The following is a 23,740-nucleotide window of genomic DNA, read 5'->3' as shown; positions in this document are numbered from 1 at the left end:
TCACTTATACTGTGGGGAGTGTGTATTGTTTGTGTAGAATATCTGTGATTAAAATGAAGTGTATTAACTAGAAAGACAGTATCCTAATAAGATTTTTTTTTTTTTTAAATTTTAAGAATCAGGCTCTAAGGGCGCCTGGGTGGCTCAGTAAGTTGAGCGTCCGACTTCGGCCCAGGTCATATTCTCACGGTTCATGAGTTCGAGCCCCGTGTCGGGCTCTGTGCTGACAGCTAGCTCAGAGCCTGGAGCCTGTCTCATATTCTGTGTCTCCCTCTCCCTCTGGCCCTCCCCTGCTCATGCTATCTCTCTCTCTCAGAAATAAATTTTAAAAAGACATTAAAAATAAGAATCAGGTTCTATACAGCTTAGTGATAATTGGAAATAACTTAAATACCTAACCATCAGAGATTAGCTACATATATTTTAGTACACTCATGTCATGGAATTGTTTTACTTAACTTTTAATGATGGTGTTAAAGAATATCTCATGACATGGAAAAAATTGTTGTAGCATATTGTTGAGTGAAAATGTAGGTTACATAGCAGTTTTAAACTATTATTCCATATTGTAAGAAGAAAAGTCTCTACATGCATAGGAAAAAAAAAATAGAAAAAAAAAAGAAAGGACTATACAATAAAATGTTGACAGCATATGTGATTATATATGATAGGATTTTGGTAAAGTTGAGTGTTTTTGGTTTTTTCCAAATACTCTAAAAATATGTTACTCTTATATTTTGAAGAAAAATAAGTGAAACCTCATTAGAAACAATTATCATCTGAATATAGGGATGTAAACCATATTGCTTTTATTATGTTATCTAAGAATATTTGTGGCAAAACAGACATGCTAAATTCATAAAATAGTTTTTTACTTTGTAGTTGAAACATTGTAAATACAAATTAATAATTTGAAATCTTTGAATAAATAGAATAATTTTTATATAAAGTTTTTGTTGGTAAGGTTGTTTTCCTGGCTTCGGCAAACATCTGTTTTGTTTCAAAGATATTTATATGACACATAACTGCAACAAGATATGTACTGTACAGTGAAATCTTACCTGCTAGGTGTTATAAAGCAGGTTTTCAGTAGTATATAGTGATAAGAAATTGAGAAGATGAGATTAGATTAAATCAACAAAGACTTTTAGTTAGAATAATGGAATTGGATGATTTTGTTGGAATGTGGCCAGGGTACTAGAGAGGAGGTGATTAAACTCTTGGGAAAATATATGATTTTCCTTGTTGTTAAGACAGTAGGTTTACATTTCATGTCAATTTCAACAGCAGTTTGTTTCTCAAGGACAATTGTGGGATATGGATTCAGTATTTATCCACAAGAATGAGCACCTCCAGATTTAGAATCCCAGGCCTCAATCACACCAGGCTATTAAATCCTAAAGCCCCAATTTAGCTTTTCAAATGAGAAATCATTTTTCTGTAAGCCATAAGAGAGAAATATATTAATAGGCTGTAAAATAAATAAGATTTTCAAATGGATAGTACTGCAATTTAGTTAAGTCTTTATTATTAATGTTATTATTAGTAGTAGTATTTACAATAAACTTGGATACTTTTTTTCTGGTTAGTACAACATTAAATATGTAGGCCTACTGACCCAGAAAATAACCTCAAAATAGGAAACTCTAATAGAATTTCAAGGTGTTTTTCATATCAACATAATATTTCATTAGTGAACTGAGTAAAATAACTGTTAGAACCTAGGTAAAACTTTATTCAGAATAAACAAAGCAGCAGGTGGGACTAAACATAATGAATATACAAAATGAGACGTAAATCCCAACATATGTACCTAAATCTTCTAAATATTTCTTGAAAGGGTTTTTAAAAAGCAATGAAAAACCAAAAACATTAAACAGTTTTATAAAACACATCTGCAGACTTAAATATAATGTAAATTACTTACAAAATAGTCAGTTTGTGTTCAAGATGTAAGCCTATAGAGTGTTTCATTCAGCTGTGCAGCTGTTAACTATGATCCCAATTTAAGAGAATTCTAATTCATGATTAGTATGGTACCAGATATATCTGAAAGCAAGAACCAAAAGATAGCAGAATTCTATGGAAAGATATAAATATATATTCATCTTCATGTTTTTCAATGTACTTTGAATTTCTTAAAAAACTTGTACCATATATTGTTCCATGCCTTCTCATCAGAGTTAAGAGAAACAAAAAAACCAAAACAACAACAACAACAACAAAAAACTTTGAACATTTTGTACATAAAATAAAAAAGATTTAAACATCTAAATTCCATATTGAAGTAGAACTACAGCTCCATATACTTCAGAGTCACTTTCTTGTACTTATTCCCAAAATGAAAGTAAATCTCTAAACAAACGAAACTTACACATTGGTAATTTCCTCCAGCTAAAACAAATCTGCAAGAATAACATTACTTTAGGAGCACCTGAGGGACCCAGTCAGTTAAGCAACTGACTCTTGATTCTGGCTTATGACATGACTTTGTGGTTGGTGAGATTGAGCCCCGCGTCTGACTCTGTAATGATAGCACTGAGCCTGCTTGGTATTCTCTCTTTCTTTCTCTCTCTACCACTCCTCTACTCTCTCTTTCTGTCTCATGATAAATAAATATTAAAAAAAAAATAACATTAAGTAACAGCTTTTATTTGCAGGGGTAAATCCAAATAGCCATGGTCAAATATATATTCAGCCTCATATTAGCCGAATTCCTCCATCTCCTCATGTATAAAATAGGATAATCATAGTAATTGATCAAATAATGTATTTCTGAGAATTGGAATGAGTTAGAATATGTAAAATACTGAAAACAGTGCCTTTAGCACATAATGCTATATAAATGTTGGCCGTTAATTAGTTTTATGCTATGAGGAACTGAAGAATTTTTTAAAAGCTATGATTCCTATTTTTCTGAAGGTAGGTTAGAAATGTGCAAATTCACTATATAATATAGAATAATATAGTATGTACGGTATCCTATCTACTGATGATTCTAAAGGTAGAGAATCTTTTCCAATAGTTTCTGATTAACCTGTTCCAGTGGAAAGAAATCTATAGTGATTTAGAGGATTGGGTTCTGGTTTCGAATAAACTACAACCAAAGGAGTGGTCTGGGGAAGGTCGGGTTCTTTAAACTTGAGGTTTCTCCGTTATGAAAAGCTCATGATTGAATAACTAATGTAACTACATTTTGGAGAAAATATACCTTAGAACTACAGAAATAGGTTCATTAAAGAAGCATTTTCCCAAAACATATTTTAACCATGAAATACGATTCATTCATTCATATATGCACTCATTCAACAAATCTTTGAGTATCCATGGGGTGCCAGGCTCTGTTTTGGATGCTGGAAATATAAAAATGAATGAAGCAGTCGAGAATTCCTTACTCCCTATAATATTCTAGGAGGAGTGAAGCAGTCAACAAAAATAAAGAAGGAGATATATAGTCTCCTAGATGGGGTAGGTGCTCTGGTGAGAAAAACAAAACAAAACAGAAAAAGAAAACCTTGAATCGGTGGGGAAAGTATTGTGTAAAAATGTAATTTTACAATTGGTGGCTGGTAAAGGCTCTGAACAGGTTTGATTTTATTAAAACCTGAGAGACAAAAGAGGAGGTTTATAGGTTTATGGAAGTGAGGATTCAAACCAGAGCAAGAGCAAAATATTTGAGGCAGGTGGTTGCTGGATAACACTCTGGAATAGCATGGAGGCCTTTGCTATGGAGCAAAGTGAGCAAGGCCAAGTAAATGGGCAAGAAGACACTGTCAGGGAATGGTGAGCTCTCACTCTAAGTGAGGTAGGAAACCGTTGGATGGTTTTGAGCAGAGGAGAGAAGGTGGTCTGACTCAGGTTTCAATAGGATCCCTCTGGCTGCTCTTTGAAGTGTGGCCTGGACAAGCAGTCATTTCAATTTACAGCCTTTTTCAGTAAGGAATACTGCATCGCTCATTTCAAGACAAATACATTTCCCCCAAGTAAGTATCAGATGCACTATAATCAGGGGAAGACAAAGATCTTAATCTTCAGGTGTGGAGCCCTGGAGATACTATAGTAGCCGTGTGGTGTAGTCAGAGCAATGCTTACTGAAAAGGCAGAGCTTCTCCAGATGCTCTTCCCTTGGGGACTCACATGCTCATTTGCATATCAAAGGCTTTGCACCATTTTTAAATGTGATGACTTCAAAGTCTCCCAAGCCTATCCTACCATGAAACTCTTTTCCCTCCCCTCCTGTGTGCTTTAGTCCAAAACTAGTTGGATTCAAATATAAGATCCATGATTTACAGACCCCTGAACCTTCGGTTACTTATTTACTGTCTCAGCCTCATCTCTAAGTTAGGATGGTAGCACCACTTCACATAATCATGGTGAGAATTAGATCAAGGTAATGTCTGAAAAGGGCCCAAATAGTTAAGGTCCCAGATTCTACCAAAAAGACTTGCCAATATAGCACCTAGGTTTAGAACATCTGCAATGTCCCCAAGATGCTGAGATGCTGAAAGGCAAGCACATTTATAGTAAGTAATTCCACAGAAGCTAGAGTGCATCATAGTTGAAGTTTTTAATGAGCTTTAGAGACAGTGAGATTAATGGGGTTCTATCTCACCCTTTCCTGTAGTGAAGAAATCGGCCCAAGTGACAGTGCCTTAAGTCTTTAAGTAAGTGAAGACAGATAACCCAGGAAATCTCTTCTCCTTATGGTTCCAGTTTGGAGCCCATAATTACACATTCTAAAAGGCAGAGAAGCAAACAAACAAAAGAAATGCTGTTAAAATGTGCCCTGTGTCCATTTAAAAGATAGCACCATGGTAAACTTTGTTCTTTCATAAAAGGAGTTACACTTATTTAAAAATCTTACCTAGTATTCTTTTCTTTCATTTTTTTAATTCCTCTAATCCTAAATTATTCCCTTCTTCCTTCAACTTCATTGCATGTTAACTCTGTATATCCACCATATGTGATTTATTACATATGACTGGTTACTATCATATATGGCAGCTAGAATATGTAAGCAATACGGTATTGCTCATTTAAACAAAAATAAGTTTCCCCCAAAGTAACTACCATATGCAGTTAAGCACGGAAAGCTGAAGCTCTTAATTGTTAGGAATGGAGGATTAGAGGGGCACCTGGGTGGCTCAGTCGGTTAAGTATCTGACTTCAGCTCAGGGCATGATCTCACAAGTAGTGAGTTCAAGCCCTGCGTCAGGCTCTGTGCTGACAGCCCAGAGCCTGGAGCCTGCTTTGGATTCTGTGTCTCCCTCTCTCTCTGCCCCTCCTCTATTCATGCTCTCTCTGTCTCTCAAAAATAAATAAACACTAAAAATTAAAAAAAAAAGAAAAAAAAGGAATGGAGGGTTAGAGATACTACTTCATGAGCAGCATAGCTTGGACCAAGCAGTGTTTACTAAAGAGACAGGGCTTCTCAAAACAGTAAATGTTTCCAACAGATGTGTTTATTCTCTCTTTATTAGGGTTACTTTAGGTCACTTTATTGACTGGGACTTCTCCTATATATCCACACTTAGAAAAAATATTCAACTATTAAATTATTCAAATATTCTATGTAGTTTATTGACTTAAATACCAAAGATTTCACAGGTCATTCAGCAATTTCATGTAAAATTGCTAAGCTCACTGCTGTACCCTAATAGATAGTATCTTGGAATATGCAGTTTGCGTGGACTGTACGGATTACATGCTGCTTCTCGCCAGATCTCCCGGAACCTCTTGACTATATGCACCCCCAGCACAGTCTCATTCTAAGGCTTCCTAAGAGGTGGAGAGAGAGAGCAATGTTCTGGTTTGTAGTTTCCTTAGGAACTCTGTGCCTCCTGCTCTGGGTAAGTGATATCTGGAATTCCTGGAGGGACCCTGGGAGTTTTGTTATTTCCTGAGTTCCTGTAACTACTACTCCCATGAAAAAAATCAGATCAGACCAACCTAAGAGGTTATCGCAGCTCTAGAATTTTTACTGCCAAAGAAGCCCCATTCACATGACTATTTGAGTGCATTATTTTTGAGTTTCCTCAACATTCTCAAGGACACATTTTAGGGATCCTGAATTTCATAAGCTCCAAATGGGATCCAAGGAACCTTGCAATTCATGACTTATTCAGATACAGTGATCAGGACAGAGTTTCACAGTGCAAATTACGGCACTTTCTCCTTACATACTGGTTTTGTCTCCCAACCAGTCTGGAATGAATCAGAGTTCTAGTGTACATGTCAGAGTTGCCTGAAGGCCTGACAGAGGTGGACACCCTATTTGTGTCTACACCCTCACACTTGCACGCATACTCAGACAGACACACTGGACATTTTTGCATTCTATCAGTAACTTAATCTTCAGAAGTAGAAATGGAAAGGTGGCAGTTGCTATGATTCATCCATCTCCGGGAATGATTGAACAGTCATTTACCCCTAATGACACATTGTTTCTACTTCTGATAGGTTCCACTCTGGAACTTGTGTAGCTTGCTATAGTAAGAGCTCAGAGGGCCTGGCGGTTGGGCTTCTATTTTGCATCTTGCCATATAGAGCCCTTTACTGTTTCCTGTACATAGATGATGTTGATAAAGTATTTCTTTTCACGGGTAACAGTAAGTAAGTGAGTGGAGGAAGGAGTTGCAAAAGTCCTCAAGTACACTGAGTTTCACTTGTTATGGATCCCTAATATCTTCCGAGTACAAATTCTTATCTTCAGATGCCACCTTTCTGATATAATTGACCGAAAAGTACACTTTGCATGAGGCAGAGGAAAAAGAAAGGGCCAGCATACGAGATGGAGCCCTTGGAGGTGATGGTCCTCTTCCGGGCTGGCCAAAATTCACTCCTTGAGGATTCTTACCGTTGAGTCCTAGGTAATATGATCTCTAAGGATAAGATAGAGGAGATTGGAAGGGGGTGGGGAACAGAGGGTTGTTGCTAACTGAGGTTGAGAAACAAAAGGAGTAAATGGAGTATTCATATGGTTTCCATTCAGTGATAATGAGATCAATAAAGCAGATTTTGAGAAATCTTAGCAAACTTCTAGAGACCGGAGAGACCCACTTTGGAAAACAATGCGGTAGGAATTCTTATGCATATTCTAGTTTGTAATTAAAAGTATACACCTTTTACTAAGTGGATGTTCAAAATCTTTATTTAAAATGCACTCAGACGGTATGAGGATTTGAAGGATTTTCTCCTCTCTCTCAAGTGCCATGCTCTACCTTATTTATTTTCTGTTGGTAGGTAAGCTTATCTTAAAAGCATGTTTTATCCCAAGGGGTGGGGCGGGGGGGGGGAGATATAGTCTACATTTCTCACTAAATATCCTTGCAAAGACCAAATCAATGTATGTTTTCCAGCAGTTAGTGCACATTCTTGTTTTTTATTGCTGGAAAGATTTTGGTTGGAGTCTTTTAATTCTTATCTCCAGCTTGTTTACTGAATTCTCAGTCAGCTTTCCCAGGATTAAACTATCTTTCACTTTCAGAGATAGGTGCTGGTAACTGGAGTTTCTTTCTACAAAACGCTGCTTCCAGGTCATTGTTTGTACCAGAAGCAACCAAAATAAATGTATAATTTGCATTTAAAATTGTGTCTTTCATTAGGTAATGCACGTGTTCACTTAAAAAACAAACAGTAAAACACAGCAGCATAAAGAAAAGAGCAAATCTACCCTCCCCTCCACCATCTATCATGCATTTCTCCTCCCCAGAGACAACCACTGAAAGCAGGTCTGATGCATCCTGATAGATACCAAATAATCATTTTGAAGTTAGTGTATGTAATTCTGTAGGTAATGATTTATTTAAAAGAAGAATAGTTCTAAATACCAATATTTACCACTTGTTGGGCACTCACCATATCTCAGATGTTTTACATACAGTGTCTTACTTAATAGAAAGAAAAAAACAAAGTGAACAAACGCAAGATTGCTGTTCAGATAGGCTAGGTTTAGTTTGCTTTCGGTAGGATTTGTTAATATTTGTTAATATCTCAACACTATTTTTCAGAAGAGAAAACTGAGGCTTGGCATGCTAAAAGAAATAGTAACTGTTAGTTTGGGGTTTCAGAGGTGCATGGTGTATCAAAGGCTCTCTGGTTTAGAAAGCCGAATGGCTTCTCTTATAAGCGCAAACTTTGGGAGAATCAAGGAGGGTTTTTTTTTTTTTTTTTGCATTTGTCCCTCTTTCTGAATTACTTACCAATTGTTAACATTCTAATACCTAGAGTCAGTAAAGTTGAAATAGAGGCTCTTGGTGAAACATAAAGAAAAGACCCCATGGCTCACCCCTGAGCCTTTTGGGTTGGATAGACTTTCTACATGACTGTCAACAACTGCAATGTAAAAGAAAGTGATTTTTGTAATAGGGTGCACACCTATTATGCAATAGAGTGTAATAGTTAATATATTCTAGATAGTCATGACTCTCCCTCCTGTCCTTCAGGTTTGTTTGGCCAAATTTGATTAAAAAAAAAATAAAGGAAATGCAGAGTAACGTAGGGTAGAGTTATTTGTGAGTTTATTCCAACTCCTGGAAGCGGTAAGGAAGAGGTTAAGCTGGACCAGGAGGATTTTTTGAAGTCTTTGGCTGGGAGGTTCCATTTGGAGAAAGGTGCAGGGGAGCGAGGGGTAGTCAGAAAAACCAGGCAAGTTCCCATTCGTTTGGATTTCTGATCCTGAGCAGTTTGATTCTCACCTGAGGGCGCACTCGGGCACCCTGGCTCGTGGATGGAAATATTAACGAGCAGAACTTGCCAGACCAGCATCTGGAGAGTGTAGAGCGAAGCATGGAAAGGACTGCGCGGCCCCTTTAAGTATTCGCGGGCCGGGGAGGAGAAGGAGGAAACTGGGAGCTGCGGGGACGGTGGGGAAACCCACAGGCAATTGAGCCAGAGAAGAGGCGGCGTGAGAGCAGAAACTTCAGACGCCGCAGATCCCGGCGGAGCTCTGGTGAGAGCCCCGGCGGCTGTCGCTCCCGCCCGCAGCAGCATCTCCCTCGCCCCTCCTCGCCATCCCGGGGAGGTCCAGGAGCTGCCTCTCTGGAGCTACCCCGAGCCCGGACTGCGGGCAGCGAACCTCAGGAAGTTTGGGCTCCAGCGTCCCAGCCGGGGAGAGTTCGGGGTGCCCGGAGCGCGCGCCCCAGCGGGCGAGGGACCCAGGGCGATGGTGAGCGCTGCGCGGGGCTGGAGGCACGGAGGAGGTGCGCGTCTGTCCGCGAACCTGCTTCTGCCCCCGGTGCCCTCCGCATCCCCCAAGTGATGGGAGCAAGGGCCGGCTCGGGCAACCGCTGTCGCCGCACCGCCCCCTCGCTCGGCCCCAGCGCGCGGAGCCACCCAGGCACACCCCCGGCACCCTGTGCGGGTCCTGCGGAGCTGCCGCCGCTGCCTTGGCTGCCTTCCTCGCCGCCGCTGGTGGCCAGCTGTTGACTGGGCCAGCCCGTAGACGGAGAAGCACTTTTTGGCCCTCCCCAAGCCGCGCTCACACCCCAAGTTTGCCGCTGCCGCGCCTGCCCTCGCCGCGGCGCTCGGGCGCACAGTGTGGGGGCGCACGCCGGGAGGCTCGGCGAGACCCGGAGGCAGGAAACCGCACAACCGCTCTGCTCCCTCGGCCCTTTGTTGTTCGCTTTGGAGGATTCTTGGAAGTGGCCGAGCCTCCTCGGACACCCTGGAGCCGGCGAAGGCTAACCTTGGGATTCTGAGTCTGCAGAGGGCTCCGGGGTATTGACAAGCGTCCGGAAAGGTCGGCAAGTAAATTGCCCTGAAAACTCCTGGCGGATTGACCCACGTTGCTTATATTAAGCCTTTGTGTGTGGTGTGTGGCTTCATAAATTTGGGGACCCCATTTCTATTCCCTCTTGGCATGAGACTGTATGCAGGATCCACCCGAGGACAATGATCGCGGAGCCTGCTCACTTTTACCTCTTTGGATTAATATGTCTCTGTTCAGGTAACCTCGCGTCTTCTTTCTTCACCCTTCATCCCCCCTTGCACGCCCCCTCCCCACTTTTCAGAATGAAACCCCGAGCCGGATTTCGGCGACCTCTCCTTTCTGAGGCTGGAGGGGTTCGATCCCTGTGGGAGTTTTAAGCGAAAAGGTTCTTGGTTTGCACTTTGGGTCGTCCCTTCCCCTCCACCCCCCCCCCTCCCCCGGACCTCCGAGCCTCACCTCAGACCTCGGCCTTTTGCCAAGTTCAGGGCACGCCCAGCTCACTCTGGGCAAACGCCTGGTCTGAGCTCCCGGGTGGAGGAGGCAGCGGTTGGCGGTGAGCTTGGGGCCTCAGGATGAGCCAAAATGAGTTTTATCCTTCTGCAGCTTCCTCGGGAGAGGGAGATGTGCGCCCGGGGAATCTGGGGCCCAGAGACTCGCCAGGATGCCTAAACCTGGCGGTCCATTTCGCCCCTCCTCTTCCGAGCACAGGGAGTTATTAGTAGTTAGTTTTATGTAACCAAGGTCTGTAATTAAATTCGATTCTGAAGAAACTTCAGGAAATAACTCCTTCTTAGGGTAGGACATCAACTAGCCACTCTGCCTTAGTGGATTCAGAAGGAAAGCAGGCGGTTGCAAGTATATGAAAGGGAACAGTTAGTTGCCTGGGAATGTTCATTGGTCAGGGAAGACAGAAGGCTGAATTTAAGATTTTGGCGATTGATTAAATGGTACTGAAACTTTTCATAGGAATTGTTTGAATGGATGCTACCATGAGGTCCTGCTGAGGAAAATAGTCTTAAAGTAGTTTTCTTACACTCCCTAAGAAACTTTTACTAAGGGTGAACCACGACTCAACTTTTCTTTCTTCCCTTTTGGTAGATTCTGGNCCCTCAGGGGATTTTTTTTTTTTTTAATAGTTGAATACTGAGCTTCAAGTTGCATCAGGGCCTATAACTTTGAGTCACTCAATTTTCATGATTATGAAACAGTTTTGAAGTGTTGGTTTTAGCTTTCCGTGGTCCATGGCCATGGTTTATATTTTGACCGGGGATTTTACTTTAAGTCAATGAAATATGAAAAAAAAATGCACATCAGCTAAATGATAGCAGATCCCTAAAAGAATTAGCCTAGTAAACACTCTTCCTGACTAAAAGGAACATTTGCAGCTAGACTGAGAACTTCATTAAATTGTTATTCCTTTGAGAACAGAAAAGTGAAGTTTTTATATATTTTGCAGTGGAGGATGAGTAGATGAAACCAAATCTTTGAANACCCCCACCCCCCGCCCCAGCCCCAAGCCCAGCCACAGATGCAAATCAAAAACATTAAGGTCTGATCTCTCTATTTGTCTCTCTTTCCTGGGTCTCCCCATAGTTTAATTTACAGCTTCAGATACCTTTGAGATTTTTGTTGATTCACCTTCTCAGTTAAAGTTTATTCACGTGTGTAAAGTGAAGTGTCAGTGTGATAAATGACTGGAGAGGCAGATTACTAAAGATAGGGGGATTAATGGTCATTAGTCACTGTTTGAGCTGAGTTTGTATATGTTGGGACATTTTATCACGTCTGTAGATTAAAGATAGGGTCACACTAATAGGGTATCACTGAAAGCTGGTCGCGTCAGTGTGTGAATTCTGTCCTCACTTGGAGGAATATCCGGGAAATATCCAGGGTAGGTGTGTACTGTCCTTTCACATTTAATAATTTGATGAATTAGTAACTGTGATTTGTAATTTAAATAGATGGGAGGCATTTATATTCTTAAAGCTTAACTGATTTCTGGCTTTGTTTTTTCTAATTTAATTTTCCAGTTAAGTCACTGATGATTTTTAATAAGCCCGAGTTTTCCCCATCGAGGTGTCATTCACCAGGTTGCAGGTCAGAGATGTCTTTGGGAAGGGGATTTCTCATAATTAACCCAAAGCTCTTTATCATTCCTGTGATGACTTCCACTCTGCCGCAAATCTGAACTTGGGAGGCCAAATGGCTGGGCTGCCGGGGTGGTTTCCTGACAGTGTGCTGTTCTAAAGCCACACTATTGATTTGAATACAACTTCACAGAACTCAGATAAGTAACTAGAGTGGGGCGTGCTCAAGACACCTGGACAGGGAATGAATGAAGTTCTTGAAAGATTGTGTTTCATATCTTGCCTCAAGCCTAAGATCACAGTCTATCGCTTGTTAATGGAGTGTATTTAAGAGAAATGTGGTGAGCTTAAATAAATCAAAGTGTACTGAGGGAGTAAGGTACCTTCAACAAGATTTAACCTGTAAAAGTATCTATTGGTTGTCAGTTCTTTTTTTCTTTCTCTTCTTTTTTTAACCTGGATGCCAAGCTTACAAAGTCCTATAGTTTTCTTCAAAAAGACCATACACACTCTATTTTGATGTGTTGATGTTATACTTAACATCAAATGTTACCTTTGAATATGTGTTTGTTTTTTGTAGCCTTTTATTTATTAATCTAATGCTGGAACTGTTTTTATTCTAGGTAACTAACATTTTGGGGGGGAAAGTGTACTCAGAAAATAATTTTTAAAGGTGGATTTCTTTGCTGAGTTTATGTATTTGAGTGTTCTTTTCTGTGGATAGCTAGACTTTTGGTGAGGGGAGCAGATGAGATAGCCCTGAAAAAAGAAAAAAAAAAAAAGAATCTGTAGACTCTCTCAGGAGCTGATTGCAAACATTCTTCCTTGATAGACTTCCTCTCCTCAACTCCATTTTCTAAATCCTGATTTTAAGGAGAAAAAGTAATGGAATTTCAGTTCAAATTTAGGATGGGATCTGAAGGTCACATAAAGTAAAAATTCACAGTGTTGTCTTTCTTCCTTTATGTGTGTGGGGGGGTCTTTTTCTTGTGGGAAGAGGCCATTTTTTAGATGTTTCACTATGTGAGCCATTAGTCTGGGTTTCTGGTCTTCCCCCACCCCAAACCTCCACATAAGGTTCTTTGGTCATCCCAACACTTTCTTTATAAACTTTTTGGCTTTTAAATATATTTATCTGAGTACTGTGACATCTTTTAGGATATTCTTACTTCTTGATAATGGGCCGTCTGATGCAGATGATATTTATGGTTAAAATCTCCTAGGACAGAAAGTTTATGTGAAGTTTTCCCTTAGCCTTCAATATGACAAATGAAATATTCTTGTGCGAATTAAAGTGGAACGAAATGCTAAATTTCAAGTCAACAAGGGCAGTTGTTGTTTGTTTATTTTACATTGAGTGGGTATCTAAAATTAACAATGCTGGCAACAGGAAGATCATAGTGTGTCCTCTGTGTTCACAAAAGATGCTAAGGTGATGCCTATGTTAATTTCTGGCCCTTTGAAAAAACGCTTGCTTCTTAAAAGTGTAACTGACCTGCAGGCTTGATTTCTTATAGGAAAATAAAGGGAAATCAAAGTGGTTACTCCGTTTAAAGTCAGACGTAAGGTATTCTGTGGAATAAATTGAGAAAACTGGTAAAAAGAAAGGAAAAAATGTGAAACCAGAAACAGAAGTCTAGAGAAGTGTAGTAGAAATAGATCCAGAGTTAAGCTAGTTTTAAAATATAGGACGAGGTGGAGTGGGAGCAGACAGAACAGTGATATAAGCACACCCTCTGACTATGCACAGCATGAAAAGCAAATCTGAAAAGTAGATTTCTGAAAATTTGATGTCAGTGTGTACATTCTGTATTAAGCAACTATATAAAGAACTAGACATTTTGCATTTCTAAAACAAAAAATTCTGTTTGAAACATTTAAATCTTTAATGAATTCATAGAATAGCTTTTTAAAGTTATGTTTAACGAGATGAGAATATTAACTACTCTGATTTATACAAAGAAGTGAAAAACTAATCAGTTACCTAGTATGTCATAATACTTTTGCTTAGAGGGCACCAGTAAAATGATAGAAGGAAATACATAATAAAAAACGAGATGGAGTTTGAATTTTGGGGTACCATAAGAAACTCTATAATGACAACTTCTATTGCTATGATGATACGTATCTTCATACATATCAATATTTATTGAGCATTCACCCTTATCTTAATACTTATAAGAACTTTATGGCATAGGTACTATAACTAATATTACTATATTCTTCTTTTATGTAGCAGAAACTACATCATGGAGAACTTAGGAGATATGGAAGAGCAGGGATTTGTACCACGCTGATTCCAGAATTGTAACTACCATGTACTTTCCCAGTTGAAAGAGAGAAATTTAAAAATGTAAAGAAGATTATGGTTTAATTTTTTAAAAAGTTTATTTTGGAAGAAAGAACATGCACAAGGCAGGGAGGGAAGAGAGAGAGAGAGAGAGAGAGAGAGAGAGAGAGAGAATCCCAAGCAGGCTCTGCGCTCACAGCGCAGAGCCTGATAAGGGGCTTGGATCTCACAAACACTGAAATTATGACCTGAGCCAAAATCAAGTGTTGGCCGCTTATCTGACTGAGCCACCCAGGAGCCCTTCACGATCTTTTTTGTTTGTTTTTACTGTTAATACTCCTCCAAAAAACCCACGTAAATAAGACTGGGGTTCGAATACTTGAAAATCTGGAAGGGAGGCATGCCTTTTCCTGTCATTAAGTAAATCATCGTCAGGTTTTTATTTATTTTTTTATTTAAAAATTTTTTAATGTTTTAGTTATTTCTGGGAGAGCGAGACAGACAGACAGTGTAAGCAGGGGAGGGTCNAAAAAAAAAAAAAAAAAAAGAAAGAAAAAAAGGAAAAAAAAAAGACTGCTGGGGTTGCAGAAGCACATAGTTTCCAAGTTGTATTTTGGAAACTGGATGTCATTCTTACTCATGCACACTTGAAAGGTTTTGCTCTGAGTCTCCAGGCAAATAATTGGTACTCGTCAAGGAAGAGCCTGTGGAGGCCCCATCATTTCTCCTGGGGTTGCTCTTACCCTCTATGTCGGGCATGGGCTGGCAGTCATTTAGCAGGAGATGAGCCTTCTGCTTGACTGCTGTTCGCAGATGACTCACTTCATGGTTACTGATCATGGAGGGGTTGAGCATTAATACCTGGTTGATCAGCTGGTTGGAAACTGCTTATGCATAGCCAATAAAGTTGCCATCCTGTGGAGATCAAAAGACCACCTCCTTTCTTTACAATTCGGGATTAGCATGGTTTCCTTTTCCCTCCTCCCTCCACCTTCAGCCTTTCCTTCAATCTTGCTGTTGAAGAAAAGGGAAAAAAAAAGATTATCTGTAGTGTACAGGGAGACAGCTTTGATCTTCACTTCCTTGCCTTTCTCTCTCTCTGCTTTTTTTCTTTTCTTTTCTTTTCACCATCCAAAAGGCTATTTCTAACACTGGAAGGTGTCATATTGCTTGCTTCATGGGAGATTTCAGTCTCATTTCCCTTCAGCCAAAACAGGCTGCTACAGATTCCCTTACTTCTGAGATTGTGCTTGGCTTCCAAACATCTTATGACAGTGTTGTTCCACACATAAAACAATATTTTGAACAGCTTGACTGTGCATATCTTTCTGATTTCATTCAGCTAGAGAAGTCCCTCTGTAGTGTTCACAGCTGTCCACGGCTTAGAGCCCATAAAGAGTATGTTTATTTAATTAATTTATTATTTAGGGAAGGATGTAGAGAAGGTAAACAATTATAGAAAAACTAGTCTTCAGCCACCAGGTTGATGCACGAGAGTCTATAGGCTTAATGCCTGTCACGTAGTTTGACATTTAAATGAAGCGTTTAAAAGCACCATCAATGGATACAAGCAAATGTCCACTGAGCAATGTGGTTCTGTGTTAAGTGGGAATATGTTCTTTTTATGTCAGGCAATTGATTTGTATGCAGCATTTAAGAATTAGTAGACTTCAGTTCCTAATAATAATACCATGTAGTGTGGGAATCTATTTTTTAGTTCATGTTAGTCTTTTTTATTAGAAAACATATTTTTTAAGCATTTCTGTCAGTAACAGCTGATGGTTACAAGTCATCAAGTTTAAAGTATGGGCCACTTATGCCTGGGTTCAACTCACCTACACATGCCTGAGAGCCAGAGACAGTTTATCCACAGTCAGCCTTGGCAGGAGCTTCGAGTCCTCAGAACTTTCCTCTAAAATTACCTGCAAGAGGTTCTACTTGAGAATATTAGAGACCAAGTTTGTGTTCCTAACACTCTGTAGATTCTCTTTTCTCTATTCTTTTAACGTGAGGAAAAGCATTTTAAGAGTAATAAAATAGTTACATGTGACCATTTAGTACTTTAAAAATCATTTCAGGTGAATGTTATATCTTGATTTAACTTAAATTTTCAATAAGCAGAACAAGGCTATTTTTTAAAAATTGTTTTTTAATGTTTAGTATTTTTGAGAGAGACAGAGAGGCAGAAGACAAGTAGGGGAGGGGCAGAGAGGGAGACACAGAATCAGAAGCAGGCTCCAGGCTCTGAGCTGTCAGCACAGAGCCTGATGTGGGGCTCAAACTCACGGACCTGGAGATCAGTTCGGATGTTTAACTGAGCCACGCAGGCACCCCGAAGACAATGTTTATATGACCATAAAGTTCTTTATAGCATGTTGTATATGGTCATAATTTATGCACTGTTATGGAAAAATACTTCAACTTGGCAACTCATTCCTGGATTTTAGCAGAAGAGGAAACAGAGGTCCTATTTTATTTTCTCCCCTCAAACATGACCGAGGCCCATTTATGTTCTCATCAATCCCAGGTAGCATTTGAAAGGCAGACGGGGCCAAAGAATGAGAAAATTAGGCCACATATGTCTGTTTCAAAAATTATTTGGCATCATACTGTGCTAATAAGATACACCAGCACAAAATTTGATCTCCACATTTAAATAACCTGTATACTATCTAACTATATTTTTTTGTTTTAGTTTGCAATGTCTTTTCCACTTTTCCAGTGATGTACTAACTTTTAGTTTGGCTAAAAGTATCTGCCTGCGATTCCTTTTCTATCTAAAGGAAATATAATAAAAAATAAATACTTTTTTAATTTCAGAGATTAAAATGGACTTTGTTTACTCAGGCTTGTTTTATTTTTCTATTATTTTTTTAGTGTTTTATTTATTTCTGAGAGAGAGCGAGACAGCGTGAGCAGGGGAGGGTCAGAGAGACAGGGAGATACAGACTCTGAAACAGGCTCCAGGCTCACTGTCAGCACAGTGCCCTATGCAGGGCTCGAACCCACAAACCATATGGTCATAACCTAAGCCAAAGTCGGACACTTAACCGACTGAGCCACCCAGGTGTCTCTACTCAGGCTTGTTTAAAAAGGCAGTCTTTATTGCTCTGAAACTTCACTCAAATGGTGCTTGTTCATATAACAAAGTGAGTTAAAGCACATTTGTATGTGTTAACTTCCACACCTTTGGATAACTTAAAGTAACTTTAGTCAGGGGAAGCAATTTTAGTGTCTCCAGACAATTCAATTAACAAGTTGTCTCATCAGAGTAAACTGGCTTATACAGGCTGTGGAAGGGAACTTCATTGGTTTCTTCTCCTTCGTATTTGAGGGGAAGTAGAATTGCCTTAGTAATCTGGTATTAAGTTTGGAACTAGAAGTTGCTTAAATGAATGAAGTTAGCAATATATTGCCCAAACCTAAACATGTGGAAGGGAGATAGGAGAGAGTCAGAGCCTCACCAAGGTACTATGCAGAGACGGGGGTGGCGTGGGGGGTGTCACCTGCTGACAAGGTCATTATCAACCACAGTGAATTAGGTTGGAATAGAAGCATCATAAGGGCAGCTTTTTAGTTAGACTTCGTGTGGCCAGAGGGAAAATGAAATTCCTGCATCTTTTGGTCTTCTGTTTTGGATAATTCAGTTTGAGGAGCTCATTTCCTAGGGTTTCATATTCAAAATTATCTTTTCATTATTTTACACTTCACACGTTTAACCTAATGTTTTAAATATCCATGGTTATTAAAATACATACATATCTTACCTGATGAAGAAAATTATAAAGTGATTAATTATATGGTGAATTAATAGAGTCCTGAAACTGAAGGGCTAAGAATTAATAACTAGATTAATAATAATAACAAATAATTATAAAACCTAAAATTTTTAAAATGTGTACCATCTGTCCAGCAAAGTGCTAACATGCCTTATATTATTTAATACCACATTAGGAATGAATGTGTTCCTATCATCCCTGTTTATCAATATGGAAAATGAGGTTTAGAAAAGTTAGTTTCCTGACCATGGGCAATCAGCTAGCTCAGTGGAGTAAGAATTTAAAACCAGCCTGTATGATCACAGAATTTTTGTTCTCCGCCATTTTACGGACACGCTACACAATTCCCTTTAAAGGAAAATGATTGTAGGTAAAACAGTATAAAGTGTATATATAATAAGGTTATGTGTGTGTTTGTGTGTGTGTGTGTGTGTGTGATGGTTTTTGTGATGCAAGATTGTGGTAGATTGTGCAGCCAAGCTGTGTTAGTTCCTTTTTAAGTTTTAGAATTTTCTGGTATATCTGATGGTCTTCTTCTCTTCTGCTGTTCACATGATCACCCATAACGAAGAGTGCATTCTGTATAAGACAGCATGGAACATAGAAGCATAGGTCCAGCCCCACAACATGGTTTGGTGGAATTCAGTGCTTTTCCATTTGTGGCATAAATTTGAGGTAGTGAAAACCAAGGAAGTTTTGTGATAGTTCAGTTGCCTAGGTGAATAAAAATTTCCTAATATATGGGAAAAAAATATCATTGGGATCTAACTTCCCTAAGGAACTAGTGTTGACTTTTTTTGAGCTTGAAAATAGATGATTTACTTGGTGATAAGTTGTTACAGATAATAAAAGTGTAGTAAGCAGAAGCTTGATTAGAATCTGTGATTATAATTCTTTTATTTATTTATTTATTTATTTTTTATTTCTGAGAGAGAGAGAGACAGCGTGAGCAGGGGAGGGTCAGAGAGAGAGGGAGATACAGAATCTGAAACAGGCTCCAGGCTCTGAGCTAGCTGTCAGCGCAGAGCCCGACGTGGGGCTCGAACCCACGAACCGTGAGATCATGACCTGAGCCAAAGTCGGACGCTTAACTGACTGAGCCACCCAGGCACCCCTGCGATTATAATTCTTTAAAAGTGTATCCTTCCCAGATGATAAATTTTATAGAAAGCAAAGAATGCAGCATTGCTTAACATGACCCTTGTGAATGAAATGTGCCAGTTTGTAATAACTATCAAAAACAGTGCTCTAATCGGTAGCTTTTCAGAAGTAATGTGGCTGTTTTTTAAAATGTTGTTCATGGGGTACCTGGGTGGTTCAGTTGGTTCAGTGTCCGACTTTGGCTCAGGTCATGATCTCACAGTTTGTGGGTTCAAGCCCCGTGTCAGGCTCTGTGCTGACAGCTAGCTCAGAGCCTGGAGCCTGTCTCGGGATTCTGTGTCTCCTTCTCTCTCTGACCCTCCCCTGCTCATGCTGTCTCACTCTCTCTCTCTCTCAAAAATAAATAAAACATTTTAAAAAATAAAATGTTGTTCTTTTGCTTTTTCTTGTTCCTTTAAGTACATATATTTGACTAAAATTGTTCTATGATTTCTAATGTACGGTTTTCTCAGTTGAACTCAGTGAACTCCACAGGTATATCCAAATGTTTAGTGGGAGGTACATTTATATTCTCTTCATTATTTCCATAGGTTGCTACCTTACATGAGTCTTAAGGGAAGATGGAAGCTTTTCCTACTTCCTGACTATTCCCCCACTCTGTACCACTAATCAAAATTGTATCATATTTAAAACCCTCCTTTATATGGGAGATGGGAGCTTAGCCTTAAGGTTTTACTCTTTGTCTTAATATATACTTCATAATAAGGTTGCATGTGTCTGACTTCCCCTCAGGTCAAGAGCTCATGATATGTGAGTCCAAACCCGGCAATGGGCTCTCTGCTGTCAGCATGGAGCCCGTTTCGGATCCTCTTTCCTCTCTCTCTCTCTCTCTCTCTCTCTCTCTCTCTCTCTCTCTCTGCCCTTCCTCTGCTCGTGCCTTTTCTCTCTCTTTCTCTAAAAAATAAGTAGTTAAAAAATATATACTTCATAATAAATTTATTTCCATATATTCATTGCTTTACAATTTGCCTTCATTTGTATTTGATAATGCTATTTGTTTAGTTTTTTTTGACTTGCTTAATATTAACATCATTTTATTCCTCAGTAAACTACTCACTATCAATCTTGATAACAATCAAAAATTATTATTAGCCAGCCATCAACCTCTGTTGCTGTTAGACACTTTAGAGAATGTATAAGTCATACCTGATAATGAATAAGAGCTTTTAATACAAGATTCTGGTTGTATACATATTGATAGGAAAATGACTGTTGCATCATGTCAGTGAATTGTTAACAGTATGTGAATGAAAGATGTTTCTTATGGTGGGAGAAGGGAGAAATGCATTTTGGGAACTGATAGAGCAAGGGGATTTACTTAAGGAAAACTTCCTGGAATAAGTAGATTATCAGAGAATGTTGACAGAAAGCATGGAATATCTTTTTGGGTAAAGGGAAATTTCTCCAAGGAGCATCCAGGAGTGTGATCTGAAAAATTGACATAAGAGATTGATGTTAACTGGTTGATTACCATGTAGGTAATTTAATAGAAATACATGTGACTGCTCAGGGAGCCTTTGTATAGACCAAAAAAAAAAAAAAAAAGCTTCCACCAAGTGAAGAAGTCATAAATACAGATGTGATCATTGAATGCTTAGAGATTAAGGTATTTATTTTTTTGGCATTTTCTCTGAGAGTATGGATAGTCATGTACAGATAAATGGATTTAGATATAATATGATGTGTATTATTGTAATTAACCTGCCAGAGAATCATAGAACATTAACTGTCTCTCTAATGCCTCTAATTAACTGTCTGCAGTACCCAGAATACATATCCGACTCTGATTACTTACTCTGACAGGACTTACCTCTCACAGTATAGAAGATTCCATTTATAATTTCTGTAAACATTTTTCTCATGTTAAGCTGGAGCCCAACATTATTCCCTGTCTTACTGGTCCTGATTTGTACCTTCCAAAGCTATCCGTGGAAAATCTAGTTTAGTTTCTATGTGAAACTGATTCAGTATTTGAAGACAGTTATGTTCTTTCTAAATCTTCTGTTCTCCAGGTAGAGTTTCTTCAAATTTTCCTCATTTGAGGAAGGCTCATTTCCCTTGGTTACGTTGTTATCGTTTTTATTAACTATTTTGTCCGTGTCCTAGAGTGTAACATCTAGGTTTGAGGAATCGACCTTTTTTTGTAGTTAAAAAAAGTGTGGATAGCTTTTAACTTTTGCTAGTCTTCTAATCTTTCATTTTACCTAAAAGTTCTCTCAACATTCTGGGATGTAGTGTTTTTCTCGATCAGGAGATTTAAAATGTATTAAAAAGCAAAATATTTATCTTCTTACCTTGATTTCCCCCTGAAGCAACTTAGAATTGCTCTTGTGGTCTGAAGTCACAATTCTTGGTGGGGAAGAAAAGCAAAATACAATTGTAAGATTCTGTTTTTTCTTCTCTGATAGCAGAGAAGAAATTTTGTAATGGTTAAAAGTGAAATACCTCACAAGGCTTGTATTGCAGGGCCTGTATTAGCTCTAAGGGATGGTTGACTGGATGTTGCCATGGGGAAATATGGGTCCTAAATAGACAGGCTTCCAGAGTTTTCGAGAGAAGGTGTAAATTTTTAAGTAAAATCTCCTAACTGCAGTATGGGAGCAATTGAGGATTAACAATAGTAACTAATAATAATAATAATAATAATAATAATAATAATGTCTCTACCCAACATGTGACCCCACAGGTCACCAATTTGTGCTGCAGTATTATATTATCCACCCCACATATGACTGACCTATCTGTTGCTTATTCCTACTCTAAACACATAAGTATAGCTTTACTTTTTGTTATCTTTAGTGTTTCAGAAGCTTTCGCTTTTCTGATGTTTGGCCTTCCTCACTGTGTTGTTACTAGCTAAATGGTTCCATAATTGCTTATTTGTTTAACCCAAAGCTTCTGCCTTTATTAAAAGCTATTTACATTTTACAAATTGTATTTGTTGAAGCCAAGCGATCAGTTTGACTGTTTGTGTTTATTCTTTTGTCCTAAAGCTAACAAACAAAGAAAACAAACTGACAAGCCCTTTGATGAGCTAAGAGTCTGATGAACTGAATAAATAAATATATTCTTGAATAAGAAGAGAAAACATCAACACAGACAGTCTAAAGGTTTACTGATTGCTATTAAAGGACATACCACTGTGCTGATTTGAATTACAGACTGTGAAAATACAATAAGGGAATGTGAAGAAATAAAATAAAGAAATTTAGGCCATGGTTGAATTTCTAAAGAGTCTTTAACTTCTGCAAGGATTTATTTCAGGATTCTTTCTAAAATCTAGTTCCCCTGATTTGTTTCATTCTTTGTTTATAGATCATTAGCTATTTGACAGAAATATTACCAGGGGAGAAGCTTAATCTAAAGGGTCAGTAATCATTGCCCAATTGAATATTAACCAGAAATGAAAATGAAATATCTCTGCAGTGATTTGTCAATGAGAAATGTTATTTAATTTTTAAAAATATTGATTTATGCACAGTTTTCAAGAGCATATCCAGCATTTCTGTGAGGAAACCTTGTGCATAATTCATAAATGTTTCTAAAATAACATTTGGAGGATTTCTTTAGGCGATGGTATAATTTGCTCAGGTGTTGAAGATCTACTCCTGCAAAGCTAAATATATGTGAAGAAACTTTTGTTAACTCTTTGAAAAACGCTGATCATTTCTTACCAAATCTAAGTCAAATGTTCCTCTATGTAGAAATTTCTGTTTTTCATTATGTTTTACTGTAAAGTGCATGGGATTTCTCTCTGTCTTCGATCAACATATCCTGTTGGATGAATATGGCAGAGTCCCATTGGGGATCATTAGGAGTATTACTCATGTTAGACATCTATCAGGGGCAGCCCTCTTCATGCTAAATTCTGGAGCCACAGCTCACAAATAATTTGAGATGCTCACAGGCACAAGGCAGGGAATCCTGTGTGAGTGGGAGAAGGTCAAGGCACGGGCAGGGGGAGAGGTCAGAAGCAGTAATGTGCCCTGAGCAAGGAGTGTGGATTCATTTGAAGCTGGAAACCACCACCAGCATTTCATTGTCCCTAGGAGGCGTGTTTAAAGATGAGCATTATTTCATGCTCTGACAAAATAGCTTGCCAGTAATAGACTCCGCACCACCTAAGAGATATGTAGCCATGATTTCCGTGTTTATATGGAAATTATTTCTATAGTTGGTGATCACAGCCTTTAGAAAAATGTCATGAGGACATATTAGTTAATTTGCCTAAGTCTGGGGTTGACCTTCATTGGCCAGGACCGTGTCTCTATTTCATCTCCCTAGTTCCTTCCAAATAAAGACTCTTCCTTCTTTGTGAACCACAGAAACATTATGTTGGATTTATTTTCTCATGAAAAAGTCCTTTGTGTTTAAGATGCATTGGTATTATTGATTTGACCATATCGCACATCTGCCTAATTAAGGTACCCAACTTATGAGCCAACTTCAGCCAGGTGAATACCCGCTTGCTCCTCTGGCTTTTCTAGATGCTTTCCCTCTATCAGGGGATGCTCTCTAGAATCACTCCTTTCCCTCCTTCCCTCCCTGCTTTCCGTCCCAATTCCTGTTTCCCCTAATTAATCTATGTGGGAATCTCCTCCTCCAGAAAGCCTTAGCCATGCCTTCTACCCCCTCCCAATGTAGATATGATGTGTTCCATATATATTTCCCTAGCACCCTGGGGGCAGGGGGGGGGGTGAGGGTGGGAGTAGGT

The 23,740-nt window shown here is 39.0% G+C and overlaps 1 protein-coding gene across 1 annotated transcript in view; it reads left to right on the top strand.

The window, feature by feature from the left end:
• The first annotated feature begins 9,888 nt into the window (after positions 1–9,888).
• The window catches only part of ROBO1 (roundabout guidance receptor 1), a 405,997-nt gene continuing 392,145 nt past the window's right edge, over positions 9,889–23,740 (top strand). The window contains exon 1 of the mRNA XM_077750042.1: positions 9,889–9,946. Coding sequence (XP_077606168.1) covers positions 9,892–9,946 — 55 coding nt within the window. The 5' untranslated portion in view covers positions 9,889–9,891. The remainder of the gene's footprint in view (positions 9,947–23,740) is intronic.

This window comes from Crocuta crocuta, unplaced genomic scaffold (assembly GCF_008692635.1).
Source record: "Crocuta crocuta isolate KB4526 unplaced genomic scaffold, BGI_CrCroc_1.0 scaffold545, whole genome shotgun sequence".
NCBI lineage: Eukaryota > Metazoa > Chordata > Mammalia > Carnivora > Hyaenidae > Crocuta > Crocuta crocuta.
Note: the sequence above shows the minus strand (reverse complement) of the source record. Positions and strands in the feature narration are given on the sequence as shown.